We start from the raw sequence: 27,045 nt of genomic DNA on the forward strand, positions 1-27,045 counted from the left end.
TATGTATATACAACGTTACGTTAGAAAACCTCGAACTTACAAAGAGATTGATGAGTTAATGGGTACGATATACGTGGCCTTGAGATTCATTTTGTAACCGTTCCAAAAGAATCGGAATGCCAGGTTCGTCTAAATATTACTATGCTAGCAAGTATTTCTGAGTCGACTGCGAGTGACTCAGAGATACCATTCCTCACGACTGCTCGTGTTACCTTCGAACGAATCAAGTCGTGAACAACCTCCTAATGCATAGTTATTAGTAGATTTATTTCTGTAACTCATATGAAATTAATGTTAATTATCAAAGGTAAAGATAATTGCATAGAAGAGCACAAATCAGTGTTTAAAGTGCTGTCAATTATCGTTAATATTGGTACACTGATATTCGATATACTCTAACATTTATCTACAACTTTTGATTCTAGCTATATATTGCACATCTATATTAATTTAACGAACGTTTAAAATTTTACAATAGTTTTCAAAGATGGACTAAAATTTCAGTACCTACGTTTTTACTAATATTTCTACTTATTCTTTGATAATAGTTTGTTTACGACGTGCAGACTACTTTTCAATTACGTTTTGACTCTTTGATTAATTCGTTCGTTTAACGTGTTTGATCGAGCAAATAAATACGAATACGATCAGTCTTTTTTTCACTACAAATTAACAGGACAATTACGTTCATCGCTACCGTCCGAACATTCTAAAAATCCATTGCATATTCGAGATTTCGGCAGACACTCGCCCAGAGGACATCGATGGCCCTTACAAGACGCTATAGAGGATCGAATATCCTCTCTCGAGGTCACGTATTCGACCCATGGAAGATAGTGATGTACTTTCGTGTAGACTCCGGGTCTTCCAGGTCTGGCGCAACCGTAACCATTCGAAGTGATGCCTGACGAATAGAATCATACGATTTTAATGCAACTAGTATTCATCAACTGTGTATCAGTTGACGCGTGCCAACATTTAATACTGTTTGTAACATAATTGATAATTTTCTCCCTTTCTTTGTAATGTTTTGTGTATTTATGCAAATGTGTTTACCATGAAGTGTGTACTTGTTATCAGATCCTGAGCAGACCAAAGGTCCACCACTGTCTCCTAAGCAAGCATCTCTTCCGCCATCCTTCAATCCTGCACAAAGCATTCCTGACGTGATCCTATATAGCGGAAGGAATAGTGTTTTCCTTCGACACTCCTCCGTCGAGATTACAGGAAGTTGTACTTCTTGCAAGGTATCCGCTGTTCAATAAAAAGCCGTTATTAACCAGTATCTTTTTACGAAGAATAAACGTCCGTATCCTAGTTAACTAAAACATCCTGTCTGACAATGTTTCATTTTTCTAGGTATTTTGGAACAGTTTAAGCCGCGTTTATTTTCTACATTTTAAGCAAACTTAGAACATTCTACGTGCTTTGGTACACTCCAGAGTCAATCTAATTTGCTGGTATCACAATTGAAGAGGATATCACAAAGGGAAGAAATGATAAAACATTTACTATTCTTGAATGTTTAAAAATATTAGTTGGAACATTCGCTGACGATACACATTTCTCTTTCTTTGGTTTTGTTTTAAAAACAAGTGCGACCGGCTTATGCAGCAAAGATTTTTATTGTAGGGATTGCAAAATTATACTTACGAAATATCCTTCCGATCTCGAACAATTGCCCCCAACCAGTTACTGTGCACGTGGTACCACTTTTTGGCTCCAATTGAGGAAGACATATTGGTCGCACATAATCGCTGAATATTACTGGTTCTTCGAGCCTCAGCATCGCAATATCGTTTATGAATCCATTGTCGATGTAATCGGGATGCAGAGATATATGATCCACTCGTAATACCTGCTCATAAGGACTCGGAAAACTTCCTCTGCGAGTCGCTCCGATTCTCGCAACCCAGTACTCCTTCTGTGCACTGTTAGAAACAGTATTTCATTACTAATCGTTACATCAACTGTATCTCATGGATAAGACCCCTTTTTAGTTTTATAGACGTCAAGAAGTAACTTGAATGTTTCTTGGAAATTCAAAACAGATGCTTCTGAGTAAGTCTTATTATCATGCGTTTTTAGTAGCACTAAATTATTCTGCAAAATTTTCTATTCATGGAATGAAAATTTTACTTCCTTTATTCGGCATTATTTCCTAGTTATGTATTACTATTGATCCACTCACTGATAAAAGCAATGCGCTGCGGACAAAATCCACCTATCGTTGATAAGAGCACCCCCGCATTGATAATCGCCTTCCTTGTACAGAGCCACTTGCCATGGCCAGCTTCCGGCCGAAGAGCTTCCACCTCCGACTATTCTGCAATATCGCGAAACATTCGATCTGTTTCAATGTATCTGTGTTAAGTAAGTGAAATTTATTGATTTCTTTTTCAATGGTTCATTGTATTACTTAAAAGTTAACTATTTTTGTAGACTGTGCACCGACACATTTGCATTTCTGGCATAAGAGGAATAATATTTTATGGCCTCCAGTAGTGCGTCACAGTACAGTTGTTGAAGGTCTCAAATGATAGCGATCATGCGAATTCTAATTTAATACAAACGGTTGGTAATTTCCTATTGCGACCGATATATTATTATTGCCGAGGCATACGGGACGCAGGTCATTATCCCCATGCGCATTTGTATACAAATAGTTTTGCAAATGATCCGGTCGGTGTATAATTATGAGAAACTGGTTCAGTGAGTGTACCTGGCCTGGGACGGAGCCTGGGTTCTTATTCCGCACTCAAGGTTCTTGCACTTGACCCTGAGAATCTCGCCGCTCGGGCACTCGGAAGGCTTGAAAGTCAGGATCGTCTTATCCGTGGGTTTCTCGTTGTACGACAAAGTATAGTATGATCTTGCTGACGTTGGATTCTCGTCTAATATTTTCTCCACTGTCTCGTAATCTCTAATATGGATATTCACATTAAATTATAAGTGTTAAATGTTTTTAATATTTGCAGAAGCAGGAGGAATGTTTCGAACTATGAAGAAGTATGACACCTTACGCATATGATATAAATATAGTTTCTATGGAACACTTACTGATAAGTGATCGCCTTGCAAACTGCCCTGCCGAGATCCTCAATAGTCCAAGCAGCTTGCCTTTCCTGCAGCAAATCATCCATTCCGCTGACACATAATTTCCCCCATTTTCCATTCCTTCGGATGTTCAGGTAACCCTTTTCATTGTAATTGTTGATCTCTTTCTTTACGTCGATTGTGGATATTTTCTCACTATTTTTCGTGCTTACGTGGATTGAATTTCCGTGAGCCATGATGTCCTTCGCTTTCGAAGATATTTCCCTTCCAGAGACGTTAGTGCGTTCACGATTCCCAACAAATGGTTCTTCTTTAATCGCGGATTCATCCTTGGTGTTTATTATTTTTTCTAACTGGATTTCATCTTTAAACGTATGCAAGGTGGTTGACTCTGAGATTGAGGATTCCACTGCTTCTTGATCGTAAAAGATGTCCTTGTTAGTAGTTGATTCTGTTTCGGCGGGCTCTTGGGATGATGGATGATCATCTTTGGATATTGTTGTTCCAGAATTATTTTCGTCTTCAGTAAGAGTACTCGTTTTTTCGTAATTTAATAGGGAATCGTCTTCTATCAGTGCTGCGCACCTTTTCTCGTCCTCTCCTCCGGGACAATCAGTGTAGCCGTTGCAAACTTTATCTTGATCTATGCAGGATCGACTGGTACCGCAAACGAATTGACCTTCTTCGCACCAATCTAATAAGAGATTGGAAAAGTTAATAAATTCATAGTACGAAGGAGCTGTAGCAGCGAACTTCTTAATGTAAATCAATCTTTTTGTATGTAAATCATTATGCTTTAAATTAGTTTGTTCATACTGTTGTGTACAGTGTAAAACTATGTTGTGCATTCCGTACTTATTGTAAGAATTATAACACACTTTTAAGTAATGCATAAACACTTCAAATTAGGTTTACCAATTTTTATTTCTCTTTTTATTGCCTACAAAAATTTGGTTCAGATCACAGTTTTATTATTGCTATTTTTTTTTTAAATAACAACGCGTATTACATAAATTCATTATTGTAATAATTACAGTTAAACAACGTCATTAATCATTTTCGTTACATGACAACATGATCAATAAATACCGCATTCCATTTCATCCGAGTAATCCCAACAGTCCGCGACACCATCGCAAATCTTCTGATGTAAGAGTTGCGCTTTCAGGAAATCAGCACACGTACAATTCGCTTCGTCTTCTGAATTCGAGCATTCTCCTAACATGTTGCATCTACCACTGAAGGGTAAACATTTACCATCTCTGCACAAAAAACCAGCGCAATGATCTATGGAAAGATATGATATATCCGATTAGAATTAAAAATTATGTTTAAAATCAATTATAATATTAGATCATTCTTTAACAGATTCACATTACCAGCTTCCGGATTCTGTTCCGTGGTGGATATCATTTTATCGGTACGATCCTCCATTTTATTTAAGATTTTCGTGAATATCTCAACGCCATCACGAGTCATTGTGAAACCTGCGCTCGAGTTCATCAGAGTCTCGTTTCCAGTAGCAATATCAGCGATTTCTTTTAATTTAGAGAAATCAGGCAACGGTCGATGATCTTCCGGTTTCATGTTCGACTTTATATTCGACGCATGAGAGTGTAACATTCCAGTACCTGGTCTAGAATTATTCTTGCTCTTCACAGGCTCGTTTTCCGTTCCAACATCCGCAAGTTGCTTCAGTTTCTCCAGAATAAATCGGTTTTCTTCAATTGTCGAAATTTTTCTGTCCGATGTTTGCACATCCGTTGATGGTAACTGTGGAGTTTTTTCCGTCCACGTTAAGACTCCTTTATTTAAAACTTGATCTCTAAACGAACGATTCTCTTCTTTAGTATTATTAATGGGTAACTTTTCAGGCATCGATACTTGAGAACTAGGTGCTTCTTCGTGGGACTCTGTATGTATCATAGGAAGGGAGGTCGAATTGGTAACAACGAACTTGAACACGACAGGGTTTCCTTTAAAGTTGGAGGACACCTTAGTGCTAATCGACGTCACGACTTCCACGATCTGCTCGACTCTACTATGTTCTTCTTCATCGTTTCCACTCGAATGAAACATAGCAGAGCCTTGATGATTAGACGAGTCACGTTTAGTCGTGTTTTTATCGCGACCAGGCACACCAAAAAGCTGTTCTAGTAGCGCAGCATCCTCTGAGGAACTCCGATTATTAGATCTGTCTTCTATTCTCATTGTTTTTTCCCTATCGATCTTGGGTCTCGGTCTTACAGGCCTTCCCACGCCTGTGTTGCTCTTGGCAGGTGCAAGTGTAACCAAATTCTCCACCACATAAGCCTTTAGGGTGTCATTGTAGACTTTTTTCCTAATTTCCATAGATACAGGTGGTCGATATAAAGTTCCGTTAGAAGACCAATTATCCATCTCAGTTTTAATATCTGTTTCATCTTCTGCTGAACTAGAGTCTTCTGCGCCTTCTCCAGGGGTATGTTTCAACGTGTCGATTTTGATGAAAGTGGAGTTTCTTGAGACATTGGGTGTTAATCTCTCTGGTGGTGATTCTTTGTTTTCCTCGTCCTTTACAACTAGTTTATCTATATTATTGAATGAAGGATGTATCATCTCCGAGTACACTTCGGTAGTACTCAATTTCAAAAGTTTGTCATCATCTATAACACTTTCCTCATTTGATTCAGTTGACTCCCTATGTTCGAACGTCTCAATCTTTGCATTTTTCGTAGGTACACTTACTTCAGAGTCACTGTTATTATCCTGTTTTGCGTCAAACGTTTCCAACTCAATAACTTCCTTCAAATTGTCTGGTAATACTTTTATTGCTTCTTTTTCCTTACTCACTTGGCTGTTCGAGTCTGTGGCTGGCCTACTGGTTTCAGTGAATTTCTGTTCTCCACTTGTTATACTATCCGTCACAGTGTTAATTTCTTGCTTCAGGGAATCCTTTTTGTCATTCTTGTCGTGATTAACAACGGAAGTAATTTTGTCCACAGGTATCGTGTGCCTGAACGGCTTTAGAGTCCCGGAGCTCTCAATTAAACTTGGCCTCATTCCTGCTCCATTCAAATCTGGCGTTTTGTAGCTGGTGTAGACGGGTTGTTGCGCATTTTTATCAACTTTTCTATCTTGCAAAGCGTTATCCTGTTGTTTACTTATGGCTGGGATGTCTGGGTATCGATTTCTCGCTTCCAAATTGACGTCCACGTCCGTAACTGGTTCTGCCACCCCTACTGCAGGTACTTTTGTGGTTGGTTCCTCGTTGAAGTCCGTCTGAGTTGGCCTCTCAGTGGTCCATCTTGGAGTACTGGAACTAATCAAAGGTAGAAAATTGTTTGGGCCATCCTTATCCTTAACAACATTTGGTTCTATCCTCTTTTTGTTCGTTTTGATGGACTCCGCAGAAGTTTTAGTAGTGCCATTTTCTGTATTTACAGAGTCTTTGTATTCACTGTTCATCATCCCATACGATATTTGCAAGCCAGGGACTCGCCAACCTGTATCGTTCTCATTTGTCGATCGATGAGGTTTTGTAAAGGAGTATTCTGCTTGCTCAGGCTCGGAGGACGTTCTAACTTTAACGTCATATGTTTCAAATGGTAACTGGCCAGCAACTTCTATGTCTGGTCTTCTGTCATCTAATCTAATTGGCGCTGGTTCTGTGAAAATCTGTCCGTCTTCTAACAAACCCGGGATTTTGTTCTTAAACTTTCCGTTTACCCTAAAATTCACCATTTCCTGAGGAACGATCCTGTCTCTCGGGAAATCAGTTTCGTCAGAGTCGAAGGTGCTCATTCCAGGGACGTCAACGTATAAATTTAATAGTTCCGGTGGTTCTGCTGTTTTCGTACTAATTGTTGATGATTCTTCAATTTTTTCTGAAACACTATAACCAGGAGTTTTTACTGTTGTCTCAGGAATGGTTTGTTCGACATTAGCATTGTTGTAATTCACTTTGTAGTTCGTTTTTGTTGTCTTTTCAACATTATCTGGCAACAATTTTAGCTCTGTATTAACATATCCAGGTATGATAGGTCTCCACGGCGATGTCTCGAAGTCAGGCTTGTGGAAATCCTTGAAACGATCGTCGTTTTCGACCAGAGTGGTCAAAACGGTAGACGTAACAACTTTTTTAGCAGCAGACTCTAAATTTGCTTCGGAGGATGACTCATTTGTGTGTACGGTATAATTAATTTTCTCCTTCGGTTTACTGGTCGTTTGAGTCATACCTTGATTTGTTTCAGTGGTTTCTGTCGTAGTGGTCGGTTTGTTCGTAGTTTGTTCTTGAGGTAGCGATGCTTTGGTATTATTTCTTGCGTCTGGTTCAAGTGTAGTGGACTCCTGAGTAGAGTTCGCTTTATTGAGAGAAGTGATGTTCACTTTCGATGCTTTGTAAGTGCCCTGGATCGTTGGTATGTTACTGAAGTCAATTTCAGGCTCGGTGGATTCGATCTTGGTCGGTTTCGATTTTGGTTTCGAGCTGGTGATTAGAGAACTATTTCTGTTGGGCCGTAGAAGACCGTTTTTCGTGATCATTGCGTTCTTCTGTTGCGTTTGCTTTTGACTCCCTGGTACCTCCTGATTTAGTCCTAAATCGGTATAAATGCAGTTTTTTATTTCTATATAAATATAAATGTTGAATAAGACAAACAAAATTAGGTAGATAAAGATATGAACAGTATGATGCACATATTATAATTTATAGAATTAAAAAAAATACAGTTATAAATTAATAGTCGTTTAATTATGATTCTAATGGATGCTCACTTTTTACTGATATACTAGTGAGGTCCAGTTCTATGTCCTTGAACAAAGAGGACGATGAGTACGTCTCTTTTGCGATAATGTCTTCGATTGTGTCCTCGACGTTCGTGATCGATCGTGGTATCTTCCTTCTGTCTAGGTACACCCTGAAGAACACCTTCAGAATACCGCTTTCGAATTTGTCTATGATCGTCTGTTTGTAGGCTGTACCTAAGACGCTTCTTCTAAATAGTAATTCGAACTGAAACATATTACCAACACCGTAAATCATTGAGTCTCTTGATTATGGCTTTAAAACTATCGTAGCGAAATTGTTACACTCACTATATTTTTATATTTTCGTTCCTTTTCTCGGAACACCATGCTGGTATTTAACTTCAACATTGGATTATATTTCTCACCCTTAGACACCCTAAAAGTACAGGCGAATCCAACGATCGCTGAAAATATTAAGTATTTTACTTCATCTTATAGTGACGTTACACAGTTGTCAGTTAAAATAAATACTTACCATTCTTCGAATCCGTTCGAAGGGCTGAAACAAATTTCATTTTCAATAAATATCTTCCAATTCATTTCATGTAAAATATTTACAGGTAGGGTACGCATCATTATGAAGCATGAACGAACCTCCCATCCATAACGCAAGTCCTGCAATCGCGAAGACGGCAATTAATACTAGCATGGCAGAGACAATTAACATCGCGCTGCCGACCTTCCATTTAGTGCTACCTCTCTTCTTCGCTTGTTGTGGTGAAACCCTTGACCATGTTGAACGTGGCGGTAAGTAGTAATCATTCTATAATTAGAAAACAATAAGCTCGCATTTAGCAGTAATATTTATTTGTCGATAACAGAAATTCTATTAAAAAGCAGGAGACATCTCAATTTACTTTATTGTTAAAAACTATCATTATTTAGTGAATTATCATTTAGTTTAAACGCATCTCCATTTTTTACAATGAAAATTTCTATTCGTCGCTTTACTGTAAACTTTTATTTATTACGTAGAAATGTTAGGACAAGTAGGTAATTTTTAGTAATGGTAATGACTTAAGTGTGGCTAAGATTTTTTCCAAGGCAGACATATATTTATTGACCAACTAACCGCTGTGATTCAATAATCGGAACGCGTAATAAATTTAGTCAGGTGTACAGTAATATCAGTAACGGTACTGGCGCCGGGAAGGAATGCTTGAAGAGAAAAAAAGAAACGGAAAAATGTTTCCAAAGTGAAGCGCGGCAGGTGGGACCATACAGAAAACTTAGTATATCACTTCGTTCAGCAATTCGTGGAATGCAATTGTTGGGATGGATAGAAACCAGTTATGAAGATTGTAACTTCAGTAAGAGATGTTTTCTTTAATAATTTAAGAGCTGTTTCAAAGCACTCCAGAAATTCGGTAACGCGAGATAATAAAGTATCACAAGAGAAATATTATAATTATAAAATTAATGCAAATGTGGAAATTGATAAACTATCGATTTAATCTACTTTACAGCTAGCATTCATCTGAAGCAGAAGTGACCTTAATCTATTCCTCGCCATAATATCAGTTTTTACCGTAGAACGCAGTGTTCTACCATGTAAAAAGTCTATCAAAACCGCTTATACACATAGAGAATACAAAACGCTCCAGTTTCAAGGAAGTTAACTGCATGCGATGGCACACATAACTGACGTAAAGAAAAACAGAGTGCTGCGAGGCTCGATAAGTGGACCGTCTCGACGTTATTCTTACTAAAAGCTGAAAAATGAGAAAATGCAACGACGGAATGGAATATGCTCTAACATTTGTCACGGTCCGTTGCCACTAAGATTTATCACAGAAGCCATGCGTGAAATCGCTGAATCGATGTTCGATACTTGGAACGAAAAACGTTCCATGATTAAACTTCGAGGTCGTTCTACAAATACCGGAACAATGAAGGGGATTAACCCTGGAGATTAAAACAATTACCTCGGAATATCGGCTTGGCCTGTTGTGCCAATAGTTCTAAACTAACTTTTTGATATCTGTACAGTCGAAGGTTGCATCGATAGAAATAGTCTTTAACAGCTGACATGATCTAACGTGGATTCAACGCAGTCTGACGTTGATGCGAAGTTAATGACTTGATTGAGGGTGAAAAATAATTTCACGCTCACAGAGTACGATAGAAACCTCATGGTCGTGTCAGTAAAGAATCTTGTCTGTGTATGCTGAGGTCGTTGCCTCTAAAAACGAGGAGCTGAATTCTCCAAAAACGCGCTGTTACGTAAGTGGAATATCGTTATTCTATTGGGATACATAGCGCTTTGGTTCCTGTCGTGATGGCAGCTGCATATGAATACGTATGAGTTGATTGATACAATGCTGAGGGAGTAAAACGTGACTATGTTACGTTTACGGAATGATTCCCTCGGATAGTCTCTTTGATTGGTTCTGTGGGTTATTGGTACACCATTGTGGTATACCATGGTGGTGTTTCAGAAAAGAACAATAGTACTTCATATCATATTCTTCTTTTCTGACTGACATAACTTCTTTTTTGAAAGAATAATCTTAAAGTATTTAAACTTTTAATAGACCATAAAAGCCTAGAAACATATTTCTTTCAATTTACATATTCGAGTCATAAAATAATGGCTTCCTAATATAACAAGTCATCTAATCCTATAAAGAGTTTAAAAAATAAAAAAATCAGCAATCTTCTTCGATGGGGCCCAGAAGTGCCCATTCCATTCAAGGTTTCCTTTTCTGAAGTCCAAGATCTGTAAGGACTAAACGTTCCATCGTCCTATCTAACACCACAACAGAGCCTATCGAAGTAAATTATGTTATTGTATTACCATCGAACGTGACCAAACATTTCCGTTACAGAGTCGTTCTTGACAAGCGTTACGACCATCCAACAGCATGTATCGACAACGGACCAATCTAATCGCGGACACCATCATCATCCCCGTAGGGATTACGTCCGCTAAAATCGTGTATCGAGCACACATGATCGAATCCCAAACAGCGTGTATACGATTAGATTGCTGGTTCGCCAGGCGGATCGGATTGAAAATCCACCGTCTAAGAATCTCAACCGTTGTTCCGATGCACCGTTAAAGGTTTATCGATGTCGTGATTCGGTGAGAAGTATCGCGCTCCATTCCTGCCCGCTCTTTTTCCGACACAATGCCCGTGCTAACTGCACACGTGTTAACGTCCCGCCCGTCATCAAGATGGTCACGTGTGTTCGAATATACGCTGGAGGGCATTAGTCTGCTGGAACCACGATACAAGGGTGGGATGATTTAGTTTCACACGAAGAATGGAAGATTCTCGATTTGCCTGGCAAATTGTCCGCTATACTTTGTGAACCTTTGCACGATTTTTATGGAAAAGGTAATGTAAGGTTGATTTGATTCGGAGCAGAAATTGAATATTAAATGATTTTTGGTAGCAATATTTATATTTGTATTGTAGGATTTAGTTAAGCCTTCAGTCTTGCAGTTTGAGTGATTAGAGTGCTAAGATAACATCTCTCAGAATATTACTTCATGGGAGTATGTTTTAAATTGCAACAGTGTTTCCATTATGTGTTAAATGATGCACAATGTATTATTTACAGGACAAAGAGCTAGCGGGAAAGAAGTGGTGGAATCGCTCGGAGGACTGCGTGCTCATAAAGGTCCATTCTTTACGGTGCTTCCTGATTTATTGCCAGCTATCTTTTCTCATTAGCATCACAGAACAAGAGAGAAATGAGAAAAAATTAAGAGGACGAAAAGGTGCTCAGGATCGTGGTCACGCTTTATTTATTTCGACCATGTGAGATTCAATTTACCGTATGAAGACTACGCAGTGTTCACCTTGTAAAATTATTTGCATCCGTTTTGATGCCATTTATAATCTAACTGCTTGCGTGCTCCTCTTTCGTATGCAGCATTCTTTTTCTGCTGTTTCATTTGTGTCAATGGAATATATATGTATAATATTCTTGATGTTGCAATGCATTGAGTAACGATTCCAAGTAAGTAGTTTTACAGCGAATTATTAATGAAATATTAGAAAAACATATGTATTGCCCTAAATTGACTAGTCTGTAAAATGATTTCTGTCTTCAACCTTAGGTCGTGGATGCTTAAAGATCTGAAAGTGATCCGACTTTCGTGAACTCATCGATCAGCGATGCTAAGTTATGCGATTCTCCGTGAGTCAGCGTCATCTCGTTAGAATGCTCTAGATGATAGTGATCTGTAATTTGGGTCAATCTGTTCTGAACGGCAACGACTGAATTTTCATTGCATGAAACTGCTGCAGCAACGGTAACTGAAGAGTAATCGCTTAGTATAGCGATTGCTTCATGGAAACTTTGCTTCTTGGTCGTAGCGAAATTGGCATCTTTCGTTTTCTGCTACTCTTCATTAGCGCCTTGATAAGAGCATTCCGTTTTCATCAGTGCTCTTCTGTCGAAGGCCATCTGCTCATCCTCTCTTTTTTCGAACGTCTTTAGTGGACGTGTGTTTTTAAGACATCTTTTGTTGGTCTGATCTTATCCTTGATAGTGTTTGCATATGATGATAGTATTTCATTAACAATGAATGTTTGTGTATCTCCATGTAAGCAAACTTTTTAATTCGTATGCCTATATGCTAAATGGAGAATGAGAAATATGTATTCTGATTTCATTAAGAATATAAACATTGTGTTTGTTCTGAATTTTTAACGATAGGAAATCTGACAATATATTCTGTAAGTGGAGAGGTAGTTCTGCATTTAACATTTTGCATGCAATTGACATAAATTATCGGTAGGACCGATAGCTTGAATTAAGTATTCAGAAAAGTTTCTCATGAAAACCATTGGTCGATGTGTAGGTCGTTATCTGTTACAGCGGCAAAAGAGCCGTCCAGAGCTATGCAATTTCCGTTGAAGGACGAAGGTTTGTCGGCGACTCACAGAAGGCGCAGAGCCCGCCGTTAGAATCACCATTACCGTCAACAGGGTATCGATGCTCGTTTGGCTTTAGCCCTGAAAAGGCTTTTGCAAAGCGAAACCTGAATGTTTGCCTTATTACAAAGAAATACGTCGCCTTCAGAGGGGCTTTGCACCTTCCGCGAGGCTTCCTCAACGCTTTAATGCCTAACGAATGACCAATTTCATTCACAGGAGCTAACAGGTGCCTCGAGCATTTAGAGATCTTCATCTTTCCTTTGAGAAATATATGTCGCTATTAGAGTTTAAATTTCTGTGTAACCATCGAGTCAGCTTTTTAATCTTCATTAACCAACACCTGTAACGGTATTTATATTAGTCTCTGACTTCGTGCGATGAGTTTCATCCTCATCCCTTCGGTGGTTGCATTTATTTATCCACAAGTATCATACAAGGAAAAAATAACAATACAAGCATGTTTCTAATTAATTTAAAATAATTCTTGAATGCCATTAATATTTTTTGAAAATGAAGTTATTCAGTTGTCAAGATTGTTCCATAAATTGATTACCATACCAGCGCATCGTTAAATGCAGCTCATTCTTTTCGAGCAGAGAATCGAATGAGTCAGCTTAAAATCGTGATCGCTTGTTTGTCGTCCCAGACCAGCGCGCTCTTTAATGGTAGGAGCTTCGAACGCTCTTTTGCTCGACCATTCATTACTCTCTCGTTACATGTTCCTCGATATACGTACACACGTGTGCGAACTGTAAGAAAAATTAGTGGCCCGTACTTAAACCACGTTACCGAGCATATCCAACTATGTGGATCACAAAGCGTGGTAACAGCTAGACGATTCTCGAAAAGGCCATTAGCTTCACTACCGCGAAACTGCTCTGCTAAACGTAACAATACGTCCCCCGGAAGTCGAGCGTGGATCTACCCTTCGTTTTGCAGACCGCCTGGCTCTATCTATAAATTGTTACGGAACCTTTTCACTAAAGAAACTTGCTCAATTAAAGCGTCACTCGTAGACCAGAACTCTACCCCTTCACGCTCGATGAAACCGTTGAGTTTCCGGAATTAATTTCAACGATCTCCACTTTCAGGTTCATATGTCCAACGTCTCTGTCTTCGGTCATTCTCACCGAATGATTAATGACGCGTCGTCTTATGCATCATCGAACACTGTCTGCGAACTAAACGAACAATTTATTTGGAGGACCAAGCGCGTACGATTTCTTGCTGGCAAAAAAAAGAAGAAGAAGCAACGGGTACCACTGTCCGTTTATTGCTTCACTTACGACGGTTGCGCGTGAAATACAGAGAAGATCAGGAAGAAGAAGAACCGTGGGCCGATACCATACATCATCCTCCTTATCATGAGATCAACGCGGCACTTTTAAATCATCGCTGCGAGGACGTCCATAAATCATGGAACCGATGAAAGCCGATAAATCGGATGGACCCCCGTCAATGGGGGAACGTTTAACGGTAACGGTATTAATAACCAGCAGATTTTTCTGTCCAACTTCGAAGTACAGGCATCCTTGGCATTTGGGCAATGCTGGATTGTTGGGCTGTACAAAGTTGCCCGCGAAGGTATTCGAAATATGTTATTAACTGCAGTGATACATCAAGAGGATAGTCTCAAGATTCTACCACCAATGTTGGAAAATAATTGATCAACATACGCAGTATTTTAGTAAATACTATAGCGTGTATAACAGTTAAGGAATACTTCACCAATATGGGACATCGACTTCCATATGAGTACTTCCAAGTGAGTAAACTGTCAATGAAAGGATTGTTTCCTTGATTGCGCGCGCGAAGATTAATAAATTGCCCAGAATCAACGCAGCAACCCGCGTATACAGGCACGTGCGTAAGAAACAAGGCGGAAAAAGATGAGAAAAGTGCATTGGTACAGGTGCGACGCAGGTGCGTGGTCCATGACCTGGGCGGAGTTACTTCGCGGCCTTCAAAGGGGCGGCACGAAGAAGACGCGACGGGAGAAGATGCGTCCGCGGGTGCAAAGATCTCTCAAGGACGGGCACCGCGGCAACTCGTCCTTGTCTCGCTTAATGAGACTCGTTAGAAACGTGTACGTACGTCTCTCAGGTAGATACACAAGTTGCAACGAGAATGCCCAGTGCTGGACTTAGACCATCCGACGCCCTCTCCAGAAGAGTGACTTCAATGTTGGTGAATCGGATTGGAAGTAGAACCGGACACTCTCCGCTCTTTATATTCTCGGAACAGACCCGGCACGATGTAAAGTAACCGATTCAGGATAAGGAACGCTAAGGTAACCGACACTCGGACGGGGCATCGACAATCGCGGGTAACGGAGAGTACATTGACGTTAACATCGCTGGAATCCTTTAATTATTTTTCGCGAACGGGTTCCCGGGGCTCTGATCCTCCATGATGTTGAATTTTAATTCGAGGAGAGTGTTTATAAGCTCTCCACTTTATTTCTCTACTGAGATTTCGGTTTTATTTGATGTAGATGAGAGGTTTCGTTTGGAAGGCATTGGTATTTAACGGCGAGAAGAGGAAATTGGGAGCAAGGTTTTACGGTCGTGGATATTTTCGTACCTTTTTGCATGTTTTGACATTGTGAAAAAGTTGTATTTTAATTTTTCAAAGTATTGTAGATTTGTCTATAAACTGAGTCCTAACATAATTTAATATTTCAGGCAAGCTGCATGTATAATGGATCCGTCTAGTCGCAGTGCATCAAGTGACACCTATACTGGTAAATGTTTCGCATTTGTACATATATTCGCGCACATCCTCCATTTATACATCCCGACTTGATTTTCAACAAAGAGGAAGAGTAAAGAGAAGAGGCAGCAAAAAGTAGACCGATCGAGACCTCGCATTTTTCTGTCGCGGTACTCGTTCGAAGTCCCATTACAGACTCGGGATAAATATAGACTCAGTGAGTTAGCGAATAGTTGTTAAAAATAGCGGATTCCCTTTCATGAACCAAGATTTTATGCTTTCACTGAAGAATACACTGAACTGTGAGTACAATAACTTTGGTTAAATGTAAAATCACTTCATTGATTGTGAATGTATATAGGAATTATCATTGTAATGTCAGTTTAAAATGTATAAACTGCTAATTGGCATATTTTCAACATGAGCCTATATCTATTAATTAGAATCACTAGTCACAGTTTGGAATTAAATAATGATAGCATCATTACGAATCCAGGATGAATGGTTAAAATAGCAGTTAGTATGCGATGGAGTATCTTCCTGTTTGAATTTGGGATGCGCATATAGAAGAAGATATAAATGCTTCACGTATAAATTAGTTCGTCATTTGGTTCGTCATAAATGAACGAGCCAAAGGTCATGTGATACTGTAAACATATTTAGCCTCTAATTGAAAAAAGGAACCGCGCAATTTCTTAAATGAAGCCATAATTTATTAACATTAATTAACTATATTAAATTCCTGTTTCATTATTCTCTGATTTCACATCGTTTCCTATATATAATTGTACCCAATTATAAATTTAAAATTACGCAAAATTTTGCAGATGAAATAGCGATACGAATCTCTGCCAATTACTTGGTGTTTGATACTGCGATGGAGATATTCAATTAAAGGCTATTTCTGTGCTTCAATTTAAATTTCGTTGCTTGGCAATAACCATATAAATGACCATTAAGGTTGCAGTCGTGAGGTTTCAGGGCATTTAAGGATTCTCTTCCTCGCGAGAGATTGCGATCTCCTTGGCGCGCGTGTAATTGCTGTAACCGTTGTTAGTTGTGTATCCAGCAACAAACTCCCCTGTGTTGTAGGCTCATCCCCTTCGCCGCCAGTATGTAATAATCACCCTCGAACCACGAAGACGATCGTACGACTGTGTGGATAATATCCGCGCCTGAAGACTTCTTGGAAACACCCTTGAGAATCTCATTTCTTTTACATCCGATTAATACCATTTTATTTCTATGTCCGAGTTCTTGTGACTTTTAGTGCCATTTAATAGACATCTGTGGAATGTTATTTCTGACGACATCATTTTCATTTTTCATCGAGATACTATATTATTTAAATATTTCCAGGTAATACTCGGTTGATCAAGAGTTCTGAGTCAGTCTGCGTGGATTATCCTACAGAATAAACATGATCTTCAATTGTAAATCAGAAAGGCTGCCCCACCGGATACCGCACCACCGAAAGAAGTGACCGGAAGTACGCGTGTGATCCTCGAATATTAGGAACGATTTGAACATTTGCATCTACGTGTTGCTATCGGGGATCACGTAGGACATTTAGCGTCTATGTACCAAGGATATTCCAGAAGGTTCGTCATCTTATATAGTCTGTAATTTGCATTTGTTCTAAATGAATACAAATGACATACAATACAAAAACATATTTCACATGGGTTCACAATGAAAGTGTATACGTCCATTGAGACTTGAGAAAAAGAGCGCATGCACTACTTGTTTTTACACGGGCTTCATTCTACCTCACCTTTCAGAATGTCGTAAGTCTTGATTTCATTGAGAAAGAAAGTGAACTGTTGTACACGCACGTTTGTTTTTGTACATGGTATTCCATTCGTCGACAACTCTGTGGGTAATTACTGAAATCTTGTCGTTACTGCGAGTACACGTAATGTATGACGACACTTTTCCCTTGCAATTAGGCTGTGTTTGATTGTTAGGAGATTTGGATGTCTATAAGCTTCGCCGACCTTCAACTTCTTTTTCTCTAAGAGTTGATTAATGTACATTAAACTTGCATAACTTTTCTATTTACTTCTCAAAATTATTTTATTCTCAGAATATTCAATCATAAATTACGAAAGAATCAGATATCCGAAACAAAACTCAAGCAATTTAGTTTTATAAAATTCATAATTCCTTCAATCTTATATTCTGCAAATTGCACTATTTGACGGCATCTTTCAAGGAGAGAAATAAATTACATGTTCACGAGCGATATCCTTCGCAAGTCAATCAGTTAGTCTATTATTTTTGCAGGTCTTCATCCGTTAACTGGGCCCTGACGTAACGACAACATAATAAGTGTTCTACTCAATACATATATATATTAAACGAGGCACCGCGCGTGTGTTTCACTTGACCTCATCGCTTCGGGTCTAATGGGACGTGAAGGAACGATATAAATTGCTCTACGTAAAATGAAATCACGTTAACGGTGACAGCACAGTTAGGGAGGGCTCATAACCGTTTTAGTTCGAGTTAGCCGCCTCCACTAAGTAAAGCGGAAAGGAAGCACGGAATCTCCGCCTCCTCTTGATTTACCATGAAGCGGAAGGTAGTACTGGGAGACCGCAGGGTCGTGATGTACCACGCTAGGTTGACCTTCTGGATCTTTCAGGACCCCGCCGCTTAGGCTCAGAATTTCCAGGCGCGGTGCAGGTCACCCGGAAACTCCTGCGCCACGTATAGAACATCTCTGCTACAGTTACATTTTTAGGGGTAACCGTGGCAATTGAATTGGACCAATTGGTCACAAACAAGTTGTCTTTATTTGACGTATTAAAAATAAGGAATGTCAATCATTCACGACGTGCCTAAATGTAAAAATCTAGAACTTGATTTCCATAAACTAAAGCGAAATTACTTCTGACATTATTCCTGAGCGGCAGACAGACGTGAATAACTGACAATGAGTGGAAAACAATATTGCAGTGTCTAGATAACATCGTTAATTTTTTAGCGATGCAAAAACTACTCCAAAGCAGCTATATATGTTGTAAGCACATCTATAAATCTTAGATGTTTGAAGGTTCATTACAAACGACTCATTGGTAATGTGTATACAATAATTGATGTTACGATCATCGCAATCTTGGATCGATTTCTGACAAACGTAATTGAATTCTGCTAAAGTGGACAATGAGTTGAATGTGATTTTCAGGACGGTGTGTGATGTCCAGATACATATGCAGAGCCACAGACTCATAATCCGGGTCCGTTGAACCTAACTGTCTACCATTATGGTGATCGCGGTTAGACAAAAAGGAAGGTCACTCGAAGTCATCTTTCTATCCCGATCCGCCTGCCGGCTCATTAACGATGAGATTTAATTATACCTTGACTTAAAAAATCTATGACACTATGTTATTGGAGTATCGGATAAGAACTAAGAATGTTCAATGAAGAGTAATTAATGTCGTTGAAATCCTATTTGAATTTATTGAATTTATTTATTGTTGTATATTAATTAATTTTGTGGAATTGTAGTGGTATACACAACTGATACATTTTTTAAAAATAGCTTTTGTAGGTTATTATACTATTTATGTTCTTTAATCTTATTATACATCTACTCATTATTCTGTTTTCCTATAGCATGAGTCAACCAATGCAAATATCTTGTAATATATGCAAAGTAGAGGGACAGTCTATGCTTAGGATCCCGCTTGAATGAAGGATCGCGTGCGCGTGAAGATCAAGATCGTGACCGCATAGCTGCGTAACGATCAATGCCAATTTCTGCGTCCGTGGCCGTTTGCATGTAGATTCGCGTGGAAAATTGGCAGGCATCCATCGCACACCCTTCAATAACGTTACGTAGGTGTTCTGTTACAATCGTTTCTCTCTTTCTATATGTAGAAATAGTTGAATAATTGTACAAGCGACTAGACCTCTCTCCTGTAATAGGCGCGCGTCAAAGAAACGCACTAATGGAATGAAGTCAACGAATTCTAATTAACTTCTCGCTCGTGACGAATGAAACCGCATTCAAAACACTGAATCATGCTTTTACGATTGTAGATCTCGTGAGATCTTTCGAGACAGCTGTTTCACTTGACATGATTGTATAATGTTAAGGTTTCTGAGAGAAATTAATCAAGATTTTTCCGTAAAGCGTGTAGAAAATTGTTGTTCAGGATGTTGGAAGAAGTCTCACGTAATTTGCGCGTACCTTAACACTGTAGCTATTAAAATTGAAGCGAAGAACTTTTTTTTATGCGGATATATTTCCCACGGAAACGGACAAGATAAAAGTGCGTCTAAATTGTTTCCTGCATTCCAGATTTTAATCATAAATTTTTCAAAATTATTTATTACATTCGTCATTACTCATATATTAAAGATATTGAAACCAAACATAGCGGACACACGTGTTTTGTTGTGGAATGTATGATGCCAATGCTGATATCCGCAAAAAAGAACGTGAGATAATGTCACGCTCTTATTGCACCTGTCTTATAGCCTCAATTGCGTCGTTCATTAAGTAATTCGTAGCACGTTGCAGGTTCCGGAAGGACGCCTTCTCACCGTCACAGCCGTTCCGCTAATCGACAAAAGCCGGGTGACGGCATGCATCAGGAACGCGCAATATTACGGAACCCACAACAAACCTGTTCGAGAGTTTCCTCAGAAAATCTCGAAAGAATTCGGACGATGAACCGCTCGAGGCCCATTCTACCTTGACTGATCTCTTCGAACGATCTCTATCCGCCTCTAGATGGTATTCCAGATTCATTATTGTCCCTCCCCGCCGCTTCTCCAATCTTTCTCCGACTGAATTCATTTGGTATTCCGTCTGAAGTATGCCAGTGAAATAACAGTACCCGAGGCGAGCGAGCAGGAGAGCCGTGAAACGGTCCACCTCTGGTGGTCCTAGCTGGCTGCCAGCTAGGTCAGTGCCACCTCGGATTTAGTGTCACTCGAGCTCAGGTACCCAAGCATGGAGCGACAAAGAAGAAGGGAAAAGAAAGAAAAGGGAGGAGACGAAGCAGAACTGTCAGGAGACACGAAGAGGTGACCAGGGAAGCGTTGACGATGATAATGGAGGAGTTGTCGCGGCGTTATGCTGCGAGCAACGTCGTCGTTCCTAAGGCGCATTCGAGGTAACGGCCGGAATCAGGGGAGCCCGAGAAGAAGATGAACGACAGCATTGTTATCACCGCTTTAATCACGGTCTTTGTTGCCGTGGCGTTCTCTTCCTCGAGAATCCTTGAGGGCCGTGTTCGAGGTGTGTTTTTAAAAGAGGGAGAGAGAGAGAGAGAGAGAGAGAGAGAAAGAAAGAGAAAGTGTGATAGAGGGAAGCGCGCTCTCAGGCAAGAATACTGCACGCAGTGGATGTCCCTGTCGCATTGTACTCGCAAGAGCGAAGGATTAACGAAGGGTGGATGTTTATATTCCGTTTGTAACAGCAGTTATTGATGCGTGGCCGCGCGGAACTCGCCCGTCGTATCTCTCGGGACAATTTCCCGCGAGTTTACATTGTACAACGCGCCGCGTGGCGAAGATGAAAAATCAGCCAAGGGATTATAGTCATTACTCTCCGCGTTGCGCTACGGCTGATAGCGATTTGTCTGGGACGCGCATTCCTTCGCGGCCTTACGGCGTCGACAAAGGAAACTGCGCCGATACACAACCGTAGCTTCGCCAATCTTTTGTGTGCAAGCCAATTCTGCCTGACCGGATGGTTCGTTTGTAAATTATTAGCGGGTATACGCTTATCTGTTCCAACGATATCGGTGTATCGGTAAATCATAACCGAGCCCTTTGCCGCGTCGCGTTGTCGATTCGCAGATTGTTCCCCGCGGAGTTACACGCGGCGCGTACGGTCTGTAATTACTCGGGCTGTCAGAGTATGATAGCTTAAGGACAATCGTAGTCGCCAAGGTTGATGACATTGTTGCGTGAATCAGATGCATCGACGTGACTCGCATTCGTACGTTATCATCGGTTCTATGTTGTATCGAGGATCGAGGCCACTCGAAGCACCGTATCACATTGCATCCTCTCTTTCTACCTCTTACACTTTCTTAAATCAGTTTTTAAATCTCATTAAAAATTAGAATATCTCAGAGGAAAGGAATATGATGACGTTTTTGTACGTACAGGAGCCTGGACGAAAACAAGGATGAAGCGGAGTCTGAAACAATGGTGTATCTGTTGCCTGAGGGTCAACGAACATTACAAGGTAAGGCACGCATGTCTTTGACCGCGATGACACGCAGAAAATATCGTGCTTCATCTTGATGCGTGGAAAAACGTTAATTACATTGCGGATTTTAATTGCACAATTTTAAGTCGTTCGCAGACTATGATTTTAACGGAATATCGTGGAAATATGTAACGAAGCTGTTGAATAATGCATGAGTCCGAATTCTGTGATTGGGAAAGACAATGGAAAGCCATTCATTTTATATTAATTATGATTGATGTACAAACAAATCTAGAAACTTTTACACAGAATATATAGAAGACTATAACTTAGATGAAGATAATACAGCATCGGTATATATTAATTTTAAAGTTTTTTCGTATTCTCTCTCTTTCATAATTAATTCTTATTTTCATATATTTGAAAATAATTGATCGCTTTGCGCGTGCGCAAGAAATTTCATCCACGACGCCATGTTAGTTTTTCTAGATTAGTTAGTGACTAGACCTGTTTGCGTTAAGATCGTGTTAACAATTGTTCTTTCCAGTGTGATGTGTCGATTTGTGTCTGCCTTTATTTCGTTTGCTATTAATTTCACAGATAGAAACGGTGCGTTTGTCGATTGTCGGTGTGGATCTCTATTAGTTGTCGATTTACTGCGAATAAATAGACGCTTATCGTGATGAATGCCACGCACAGTCCTTTTGAGAGCGGTATTAATGGGGATGAGCAACTTGTACCTCGCGATTCGCTACGGACGTCGAATTAGGATGAACCATTTTCGGAACCGGCTGATATGACTCGAATGGTCAAAGTGAACGATTAGTATAAGGTAACTTTAAATGCTACAAATAAAATATAATAGGAAAATAGTTCGAATATACGAAACCGTTAAAATAAAATGGCCGACCATTATCATCCATTTCACCAACCTCATTATTTATAGGGAGATATTTATGTATAAGGTTATGATGTGTAAGTGAGTGATCAATGACTACAAACGTAAGTAAGTGACAAATCTATATCGGTACATCCAATATTTCATAGTTTTAAATTATTGTCTCCCTACACGATACCGTCATATAAACAATAAAAGAGTCGGACAAAACATTTCGTGAAACACACGAATATATTACCACGAACCCATAATACGTTTATCTCCCCCCCCCCCCCCCCCCCCCCACCGTCCCACTCTCCGGGTTACTCGCACGAAGATCACACGCGAGTAACCAAGGACTATAAACATAAGCAAGAAATATGCATCTCCTTCGTCATGAACTATACCCCAGTGTCTTTACTCCCCCGCGTCCTTCTAACTTCGAATGCGTTCATATTTTAGATGGCTGCCATAGAACAAGCGGTTGAGACGCAGGAATACGGCGATAGTCGAAGGGATCGAAGTGGCAGAGAGAAGGCAGGTCGAGACAGGCAAAAGGAACAAGACAAACCAGAGAGCCGTCATCGTCTTCACGCGATGGCCAAGCGAGGCGAACTTATGTAACGCTTTCATGCAAGACAAGGCCAAGGTTTCCGCGATGCAGTGGCCGGTACGTGTGGTCCCTCCATTTCGTATTGTTTTATGCCACAGCCGGAGACGCATTTAATTACGTCTATCGAAAGAAACGCCGCGGATCTTGTTCCCCGTGGACCACCAAGACGGTAGAATTTTTAGAGTCGGGGGCAGTCACAACGCGTAACAGGACATTGCTCGATTGTATAATTTCGTCGCGTCTTCAGACGGGGCAGACAGCTTTCTTCGAGGATGACGCTCAGGTATGCCGCGTGTCGCGATCAAGTAATTATTTCTAGCATCGTTGAAAATGTGTGGAGGTGATGAGTGTTCTAGGTGGATTTGAGGTTTTGCCAAGTTTGCAGGATTTCTTATCTTTCTAGATATTTTTCGTCCGTTTTCTCACTTCCGTTGCTTCTCTTCGTTGGAAGCATTTCTGCTTGTTTCGTTCATTAATAACGGGAAACCAACGGAATCGAGCAGACATCGAGAGATCTTTAACGAGTTTCGTGGAGCACGAGTGGGAGCGGTTTTTCTTCCCGTTATTCGTCACTCTCATCGTCAATAAGTATCTTCTTGAGCCAGTTGCATAAATTATCCATGAAACAACATTTGCACGCGTATGTTATTGTTCAAAAGTGTCTGGATATTTATTTACTTCTGATAAGATCTAATTCCATTAAAAAGTTGTTTGTTAGTGCTGCAGGCTTGTATAATAGAGTATTAATGTTTGTTTAAAAGATAGAGGTAACTCAACTCCCCTATAGGCGGCGTAATTGTTTGAACGTTTTAATTTTCCTTTCATAACCAATATGCCATGTTTCCAAAGTAATGAACCCAACAACAAATTGTTGCATTATTCATAACATTTTACTTGCGTTGCGCATGCTGACTATAAAACGGGTTTTCCCTTAATAGATGCAGTCACGTTCCTCCTTCGCAAGCTTAATGCGTTCGCCGCGAAGAAGCACGTCAAAATGATTTCCGGTACGGATCATAACGGAGTCGAAGTGTAAGCATCCGAATATCCGGCGACCAGGATAACAGATGTGATAATGTCTTCGTATATTTCTCATATATTATAATCAATCTTCATCATCGAAGAATTTTCAATTCTCGGACGTCAAACTATTCTATTCTAGTCTGTCTCGCATTCGAATGCCTAATATTCATGTGTTAATCCCTTACAATTTACATTCAAGATATTTCATATTCGAATTTCAAATTATCATGTCTTAATTTCTCATATTTTATACTTAACGTGTCCTATGTACAAATTGTGAATTCTCACATTTTATAGTCTTCCGTATTTCGCATTTACTCGATTACCCACAAACATTCCCAATGTTGTACCACAATTCTACTTTGCGCATTGAATTTCTAAATTTATCACTCACCTGATAAGGATAAGCACCCGGTCTGTAGTAGCTGCCGGTGTTTATCGCCGGGTAACTTTTGCTGCTGCCACACATAGAAGCCATCTTTCATTGATTCTTCTTCGCCTCCTCCCTTAAACACCAGTTTCTTGCTCCTCGTTTTATCACTCACGTTCGACTTCCAAAGACAATGGGATCGCGTCGCCGCCGCCTCAAACCTTTCGAGACGCGTTCATTCTCGAACTTTACGGTACCTCTCTGTCTTCTTTTCCGAAACGGTTACAACCGATTGTCCCAGAAATAGAACGCAAAATTTATTCCAGGGGAATCAAGTCGATACGCCTCCACTCGAATCGCAGATTCGCGTGTACGCGCATAGGCAGACGTTTATTCTCACGTTGCCGCGGAGGTATTCAAGGTCACGGAACAGCACGATTTTTTCAGAGTCCAGAACGGTCCCGTTAAGCACAGTTCCCGATATATTCATACGCGGCCAGCATTCCTTTTTTCTCGTTCCTCATTTACCTTTTAATGGGTCGACCCGAAAAAAACCAGTTCATTTTTTGTACTAGTTTTAAACGATTTCGAATCTCGTTCGTACCATTTTCTATAACTCTAAATAACTACATCTGACTCAAAATCTATTTTATTTTTTAATATTAAATCCCCAATATACCTTGGTTTTTCAAGAAAGAACTAAACACGCTTAAACTGTTCTTTTTTATTAACACCAATTCAACAATCAGTCACAAGAACGAATGGTCCCCTTATCAAGAGGAGAGGTAAGACCTAGACAGCACAGTGTTTCTAACAACTTAGCAACTTTTGATTTCCCGACCGTTCACCAATGATTCTCAGTGTCCTATATGATCGATGAAAAAACTAAGAAACGTTTATCAAATGTCTTAGGTTGAACGAAACGTAGCAGTTCAGTGAGATAATCGAAGCAGGCAGAAAACACGCGGCACCACGTCCTTCCTCCGAGACGGTTGACCACCGACTGACAGCAGGAGATCTTCACGCACCGCCGTTCTTCATCTTCATCCTTCCCGTCTGGCTAACCGGCACTGTACGCCGCTCATTCGACTTCTTCTTAGGCCAACCGAGTTAGCTTTGTCGGCTAAGCTTCGCTTCACGCTACCTTTACTTTTTGGCGGGTTCTCTTCTCCTCGTGGGAATCGTATCGAGCGCCAATTTACTTCCCTTAATTTTCACCGCCGCTCCGTTCCTCTACCTCTCCTTCTTCCACCTTCCTTTGCTTCTTCTTTTTCTTTGGTCAAAGGACCTTCCCCTTTTTCGTCCTTTTGCTCCCCCTCGACCTCTTCTTCTTCGTCCATCCAATGTCCCTTTTCTCGCGCTCCAAGCTGGCTGGTATGTGCCTCACGGTCGGCCTGGCAATTTGTTCCGATCTCTTTGCGGGCGTTGCGTTGAGAATCGATCGGTTATCAGCGAAATAGACGCAGATATCTCATGATTGCGCTTACATCCAGACGCCTCGTGTAATTGGGAAAATAGCGTATCAACGTAGGAGAGCGCTGTTCATCGTTGCAGCACGGTGCGGAGACTTTAACGGTAGAGCGTTGACGGGCTGTTCGCGGTGATTTCGATGCGCGCATGCGACGCGTCTCTCAGGCGTCGAAATCTCCGACGAGCTTGGCTTGCTGATCCGATGGAGCGATAAAAGATTCTCCTGGCTGATTTAATCATCGTTACTTTCTTAGAAATTCATTTTGACGTAACGAAAGAGTTGTAACTCTGTAAAGGCAGTAGCTATTTAAAAGTAGCAGCTGACATTTGTTTGATTGAGTGCCATGAACTTTATCGTGTTCATTACATTCGACAACGATCAAATTAATAGGTTATCGCGAACTTCCTCCTCGCTCTTTCAAAAATTCATATTATTCACGTTGAGTAACGTTAGTCGTAAGAGAAGTTAATTATGTGCCATCGTTTCGCGTATGTATTATTGTTGTTTCACAGTAACGGCATAAAATCTCCACTTATGAAATTTCTCACGCTGGACATCAGCAATATTTCTATACAGTCAGTGTGAAAAGTGAACTTGAAAATAGTAATTGCATAAAATAATCCTGTAAGAGGTCAATGAACTCCTCAATTTTAAATTGTAATGTAAAGTACAAAAAATTAATACTTATATTTTACATTATAATTATATAACTATATATAGTATAGTATCAATATGCGATTGTTTTAACCGTTTTACCTATTTCTATATTTCACATTAGGGTTTATGTTACGTATTTAAATAAATTCTTTATCTACACGGCATACATACGTTCACTTTTAACACCGACTGTATATGTCGACAGGTTTCAACAACCTGATTCCACGGTACGAGTAGAATCTGCGGGTAATTAATGTGAATCATATTCGTCAAGTTGCGAGTAACCATTACGTATTCCGGCTTGTGTGCCGGAAGACAAATGATCGAGGGATTTTCCCTAACGGCCTCCCTTTGAAAAATGACACGTCCTCCTTTCTTCCGGCGTCCGATTGGGAATTAATGTCGTC

The 27,045-nt window shown here is 40.1% G+C and overlaps 2 protein-coding genes and 3 long non-coding RNA genes across 11 annotated transcripts; 4 read left to right on the plus strand and 1 right to left on the minus strand.

Annotated features, from left to right (window-relative positions):
• Positions 1–537: 537 nt before the first annotated feature.
• On the minus strand, positions 538–25,063 carry LOC143424158 (uncharacterized). The gene is made up of 13 exons (XM_076896058.1): positions 24,535–25,063; positions 8,440–8,608; positions 8,321–8,344; positions 8,134–8,249; positions 7,813–8,050; positions 4,437–7,634; positions 4,147–4,344; positions 3,061–3,751; positions 2,723–2,923; positions 2,192–2,326; positions 1,654–1,931; positions 1,057–1,254; positions 538–904 (listed from the first exon to the last, which is right to left on the minus strand). Exons 1-13 carry the CDS (start codon positions 24,616–24,618, stop codon positions 663–665), a joined length of 5,772 nt encoding a protein of 1,923 aa, XP_076752173.1. The 5' UTR covers positions 24,619–25,063; the 3' UTR covers positions 538–662.
• Positions 6,520–14,416, plus strand: LOC143424160 (uncharacterized). 5 transcript variants are annotated; one of them, XR_013101896.1, is made up of 4 exons: positions 6,520–6,644; positions 11,413–11,612; positions 11,915–12,109; positions 13,829–14,416. It is a non-coding gene; the product is annotated as an uncharacterized LOC143424160 (long non-coding RNA). The 5 variants fall into 5 exon arrangements; XR_013101897.1 differs by lacking the exon at positions 6,520–6,644 and adding an exon at positions 10,681–11,085; XR_013101894.1 differs by lacking the exon at positions 11,915–12,109.
• On the plus strand, positions 8,453–10,179 carry LOC143424163 (uncharacterized). The gene is made up of 3 exons (XR_013101901.1): positions 8,453–8,592; positions 8,894–9,155; positions 9,312–10,179. It is a non-coding gene; the product is annotated as an uncharacterized LOC143424163 (long non-coding RNA).
• LOC143424159 (uncharacterized) lies at positions 14,526–15,551 on the plus strand. 2 transcript variants are annotated; one of them, XM_076896059.1, is made up of 2 exons: positions 14,526–14,823; positions 15,422–15,551. In XM_076896059.1, the coding sequence occupies exons 1-2, from the start codon at positions 14,627–14,629 to the stop codon at positions 15,540–15,542; spliced, it is 318 nt and encodes a 105-aa protein (XP_076752174.1). In that variant the 5' UTR covers positions 14,526–14,626; the 3' UTR covers positions 15,543–15,551. The 2 variants fall into 2 exon arrangements, with proteins under 2 accessions (XP_076752174.1, XP_076752175.1); XM_076896060.1 differs by lacking the exon at positions 15,422–15,551 and adding an exon at positions 15,232–15,307.
• On the plus strand, positions 15,626–26,388 carry LOC143424162 (uncharacterized). 2 transcript variants are annotated; one of them, XR_013101900.1, is made up of 10 exons: positions 15,626–15,751; positions 16,809–17,050; positions 17,736–18,197; positions 18,269–18,884; positions 19,074–19,295; positions 19,984–20,706; positions 21,584–21,663; positions 22,228–22,459; positions 22,967–23,400; positions 25,423–26,388. It is a non-coding gene; the product is annotated as an uncharacterized LOC143424162 (long non-coding RNA). The 2 variants fall into 2 exon arrangements; XR_013101899.1 differs by having other exon boundaries at positions 22,967–23,174; positions 25,423–26,384.
• Positions 26,389–27,045: the final 657 nt, after the last annotated feature.

This window comes from Xylocopa sonorina, chromosome 6 (genome assembly GCF_050948175.1).
Source record: "Xylocopa sonorina isolate GNS202 chromosome 6, iyXylSono1_principal, whole genome shotgun sequence".
Classification (NCBI taxonomy): Eukaryota; Metazoa; Arthropoda; class Insecta; order Hymenoptera; family Apidae; genus Xylocopa; species Xylocopa sonorina.

Excerpts from the sequence above, each read along its gene's own strand:
- LOC143424158 (XM_076896058.1), bottom strand. The coding sequence starts at position 24,618 with ATGGCTTCTATGTGTGGCAGCAGCAAAAGTTACCCGGCGATAAACACC. Across the intron at positions 7,635-7,812 it reads CACTAGTATATCAGTAAAAA|GACTAAATCAGGAGGTACCA; the intron begins GTGAGCATCCAT and ends ATACCGATTTAG. Across the intron at positions 4,345-4,436 it reads GGAACAGAATCCGGAAGCTG|ATCATTGCGCTGGTTTTTTG; the intron begins GTAATGTGAATC and ends ATCTTTCCATAG.
- LOC143424159 (XM_076896059.1), top strand. The coding sequence starts at position 14,627 with ATGAGAAAAGTGCATTGGTACAGGTGCGACGCAGGTGCGTGGTCCATG. Across the intron at positions 14,824-15,421 it reads ATGAGACTCGTTAGAAACGT|GCAAGCTGCATGTATAATGG; the intron begins GTACGTACGTCT and ends TTAATATTTCAG.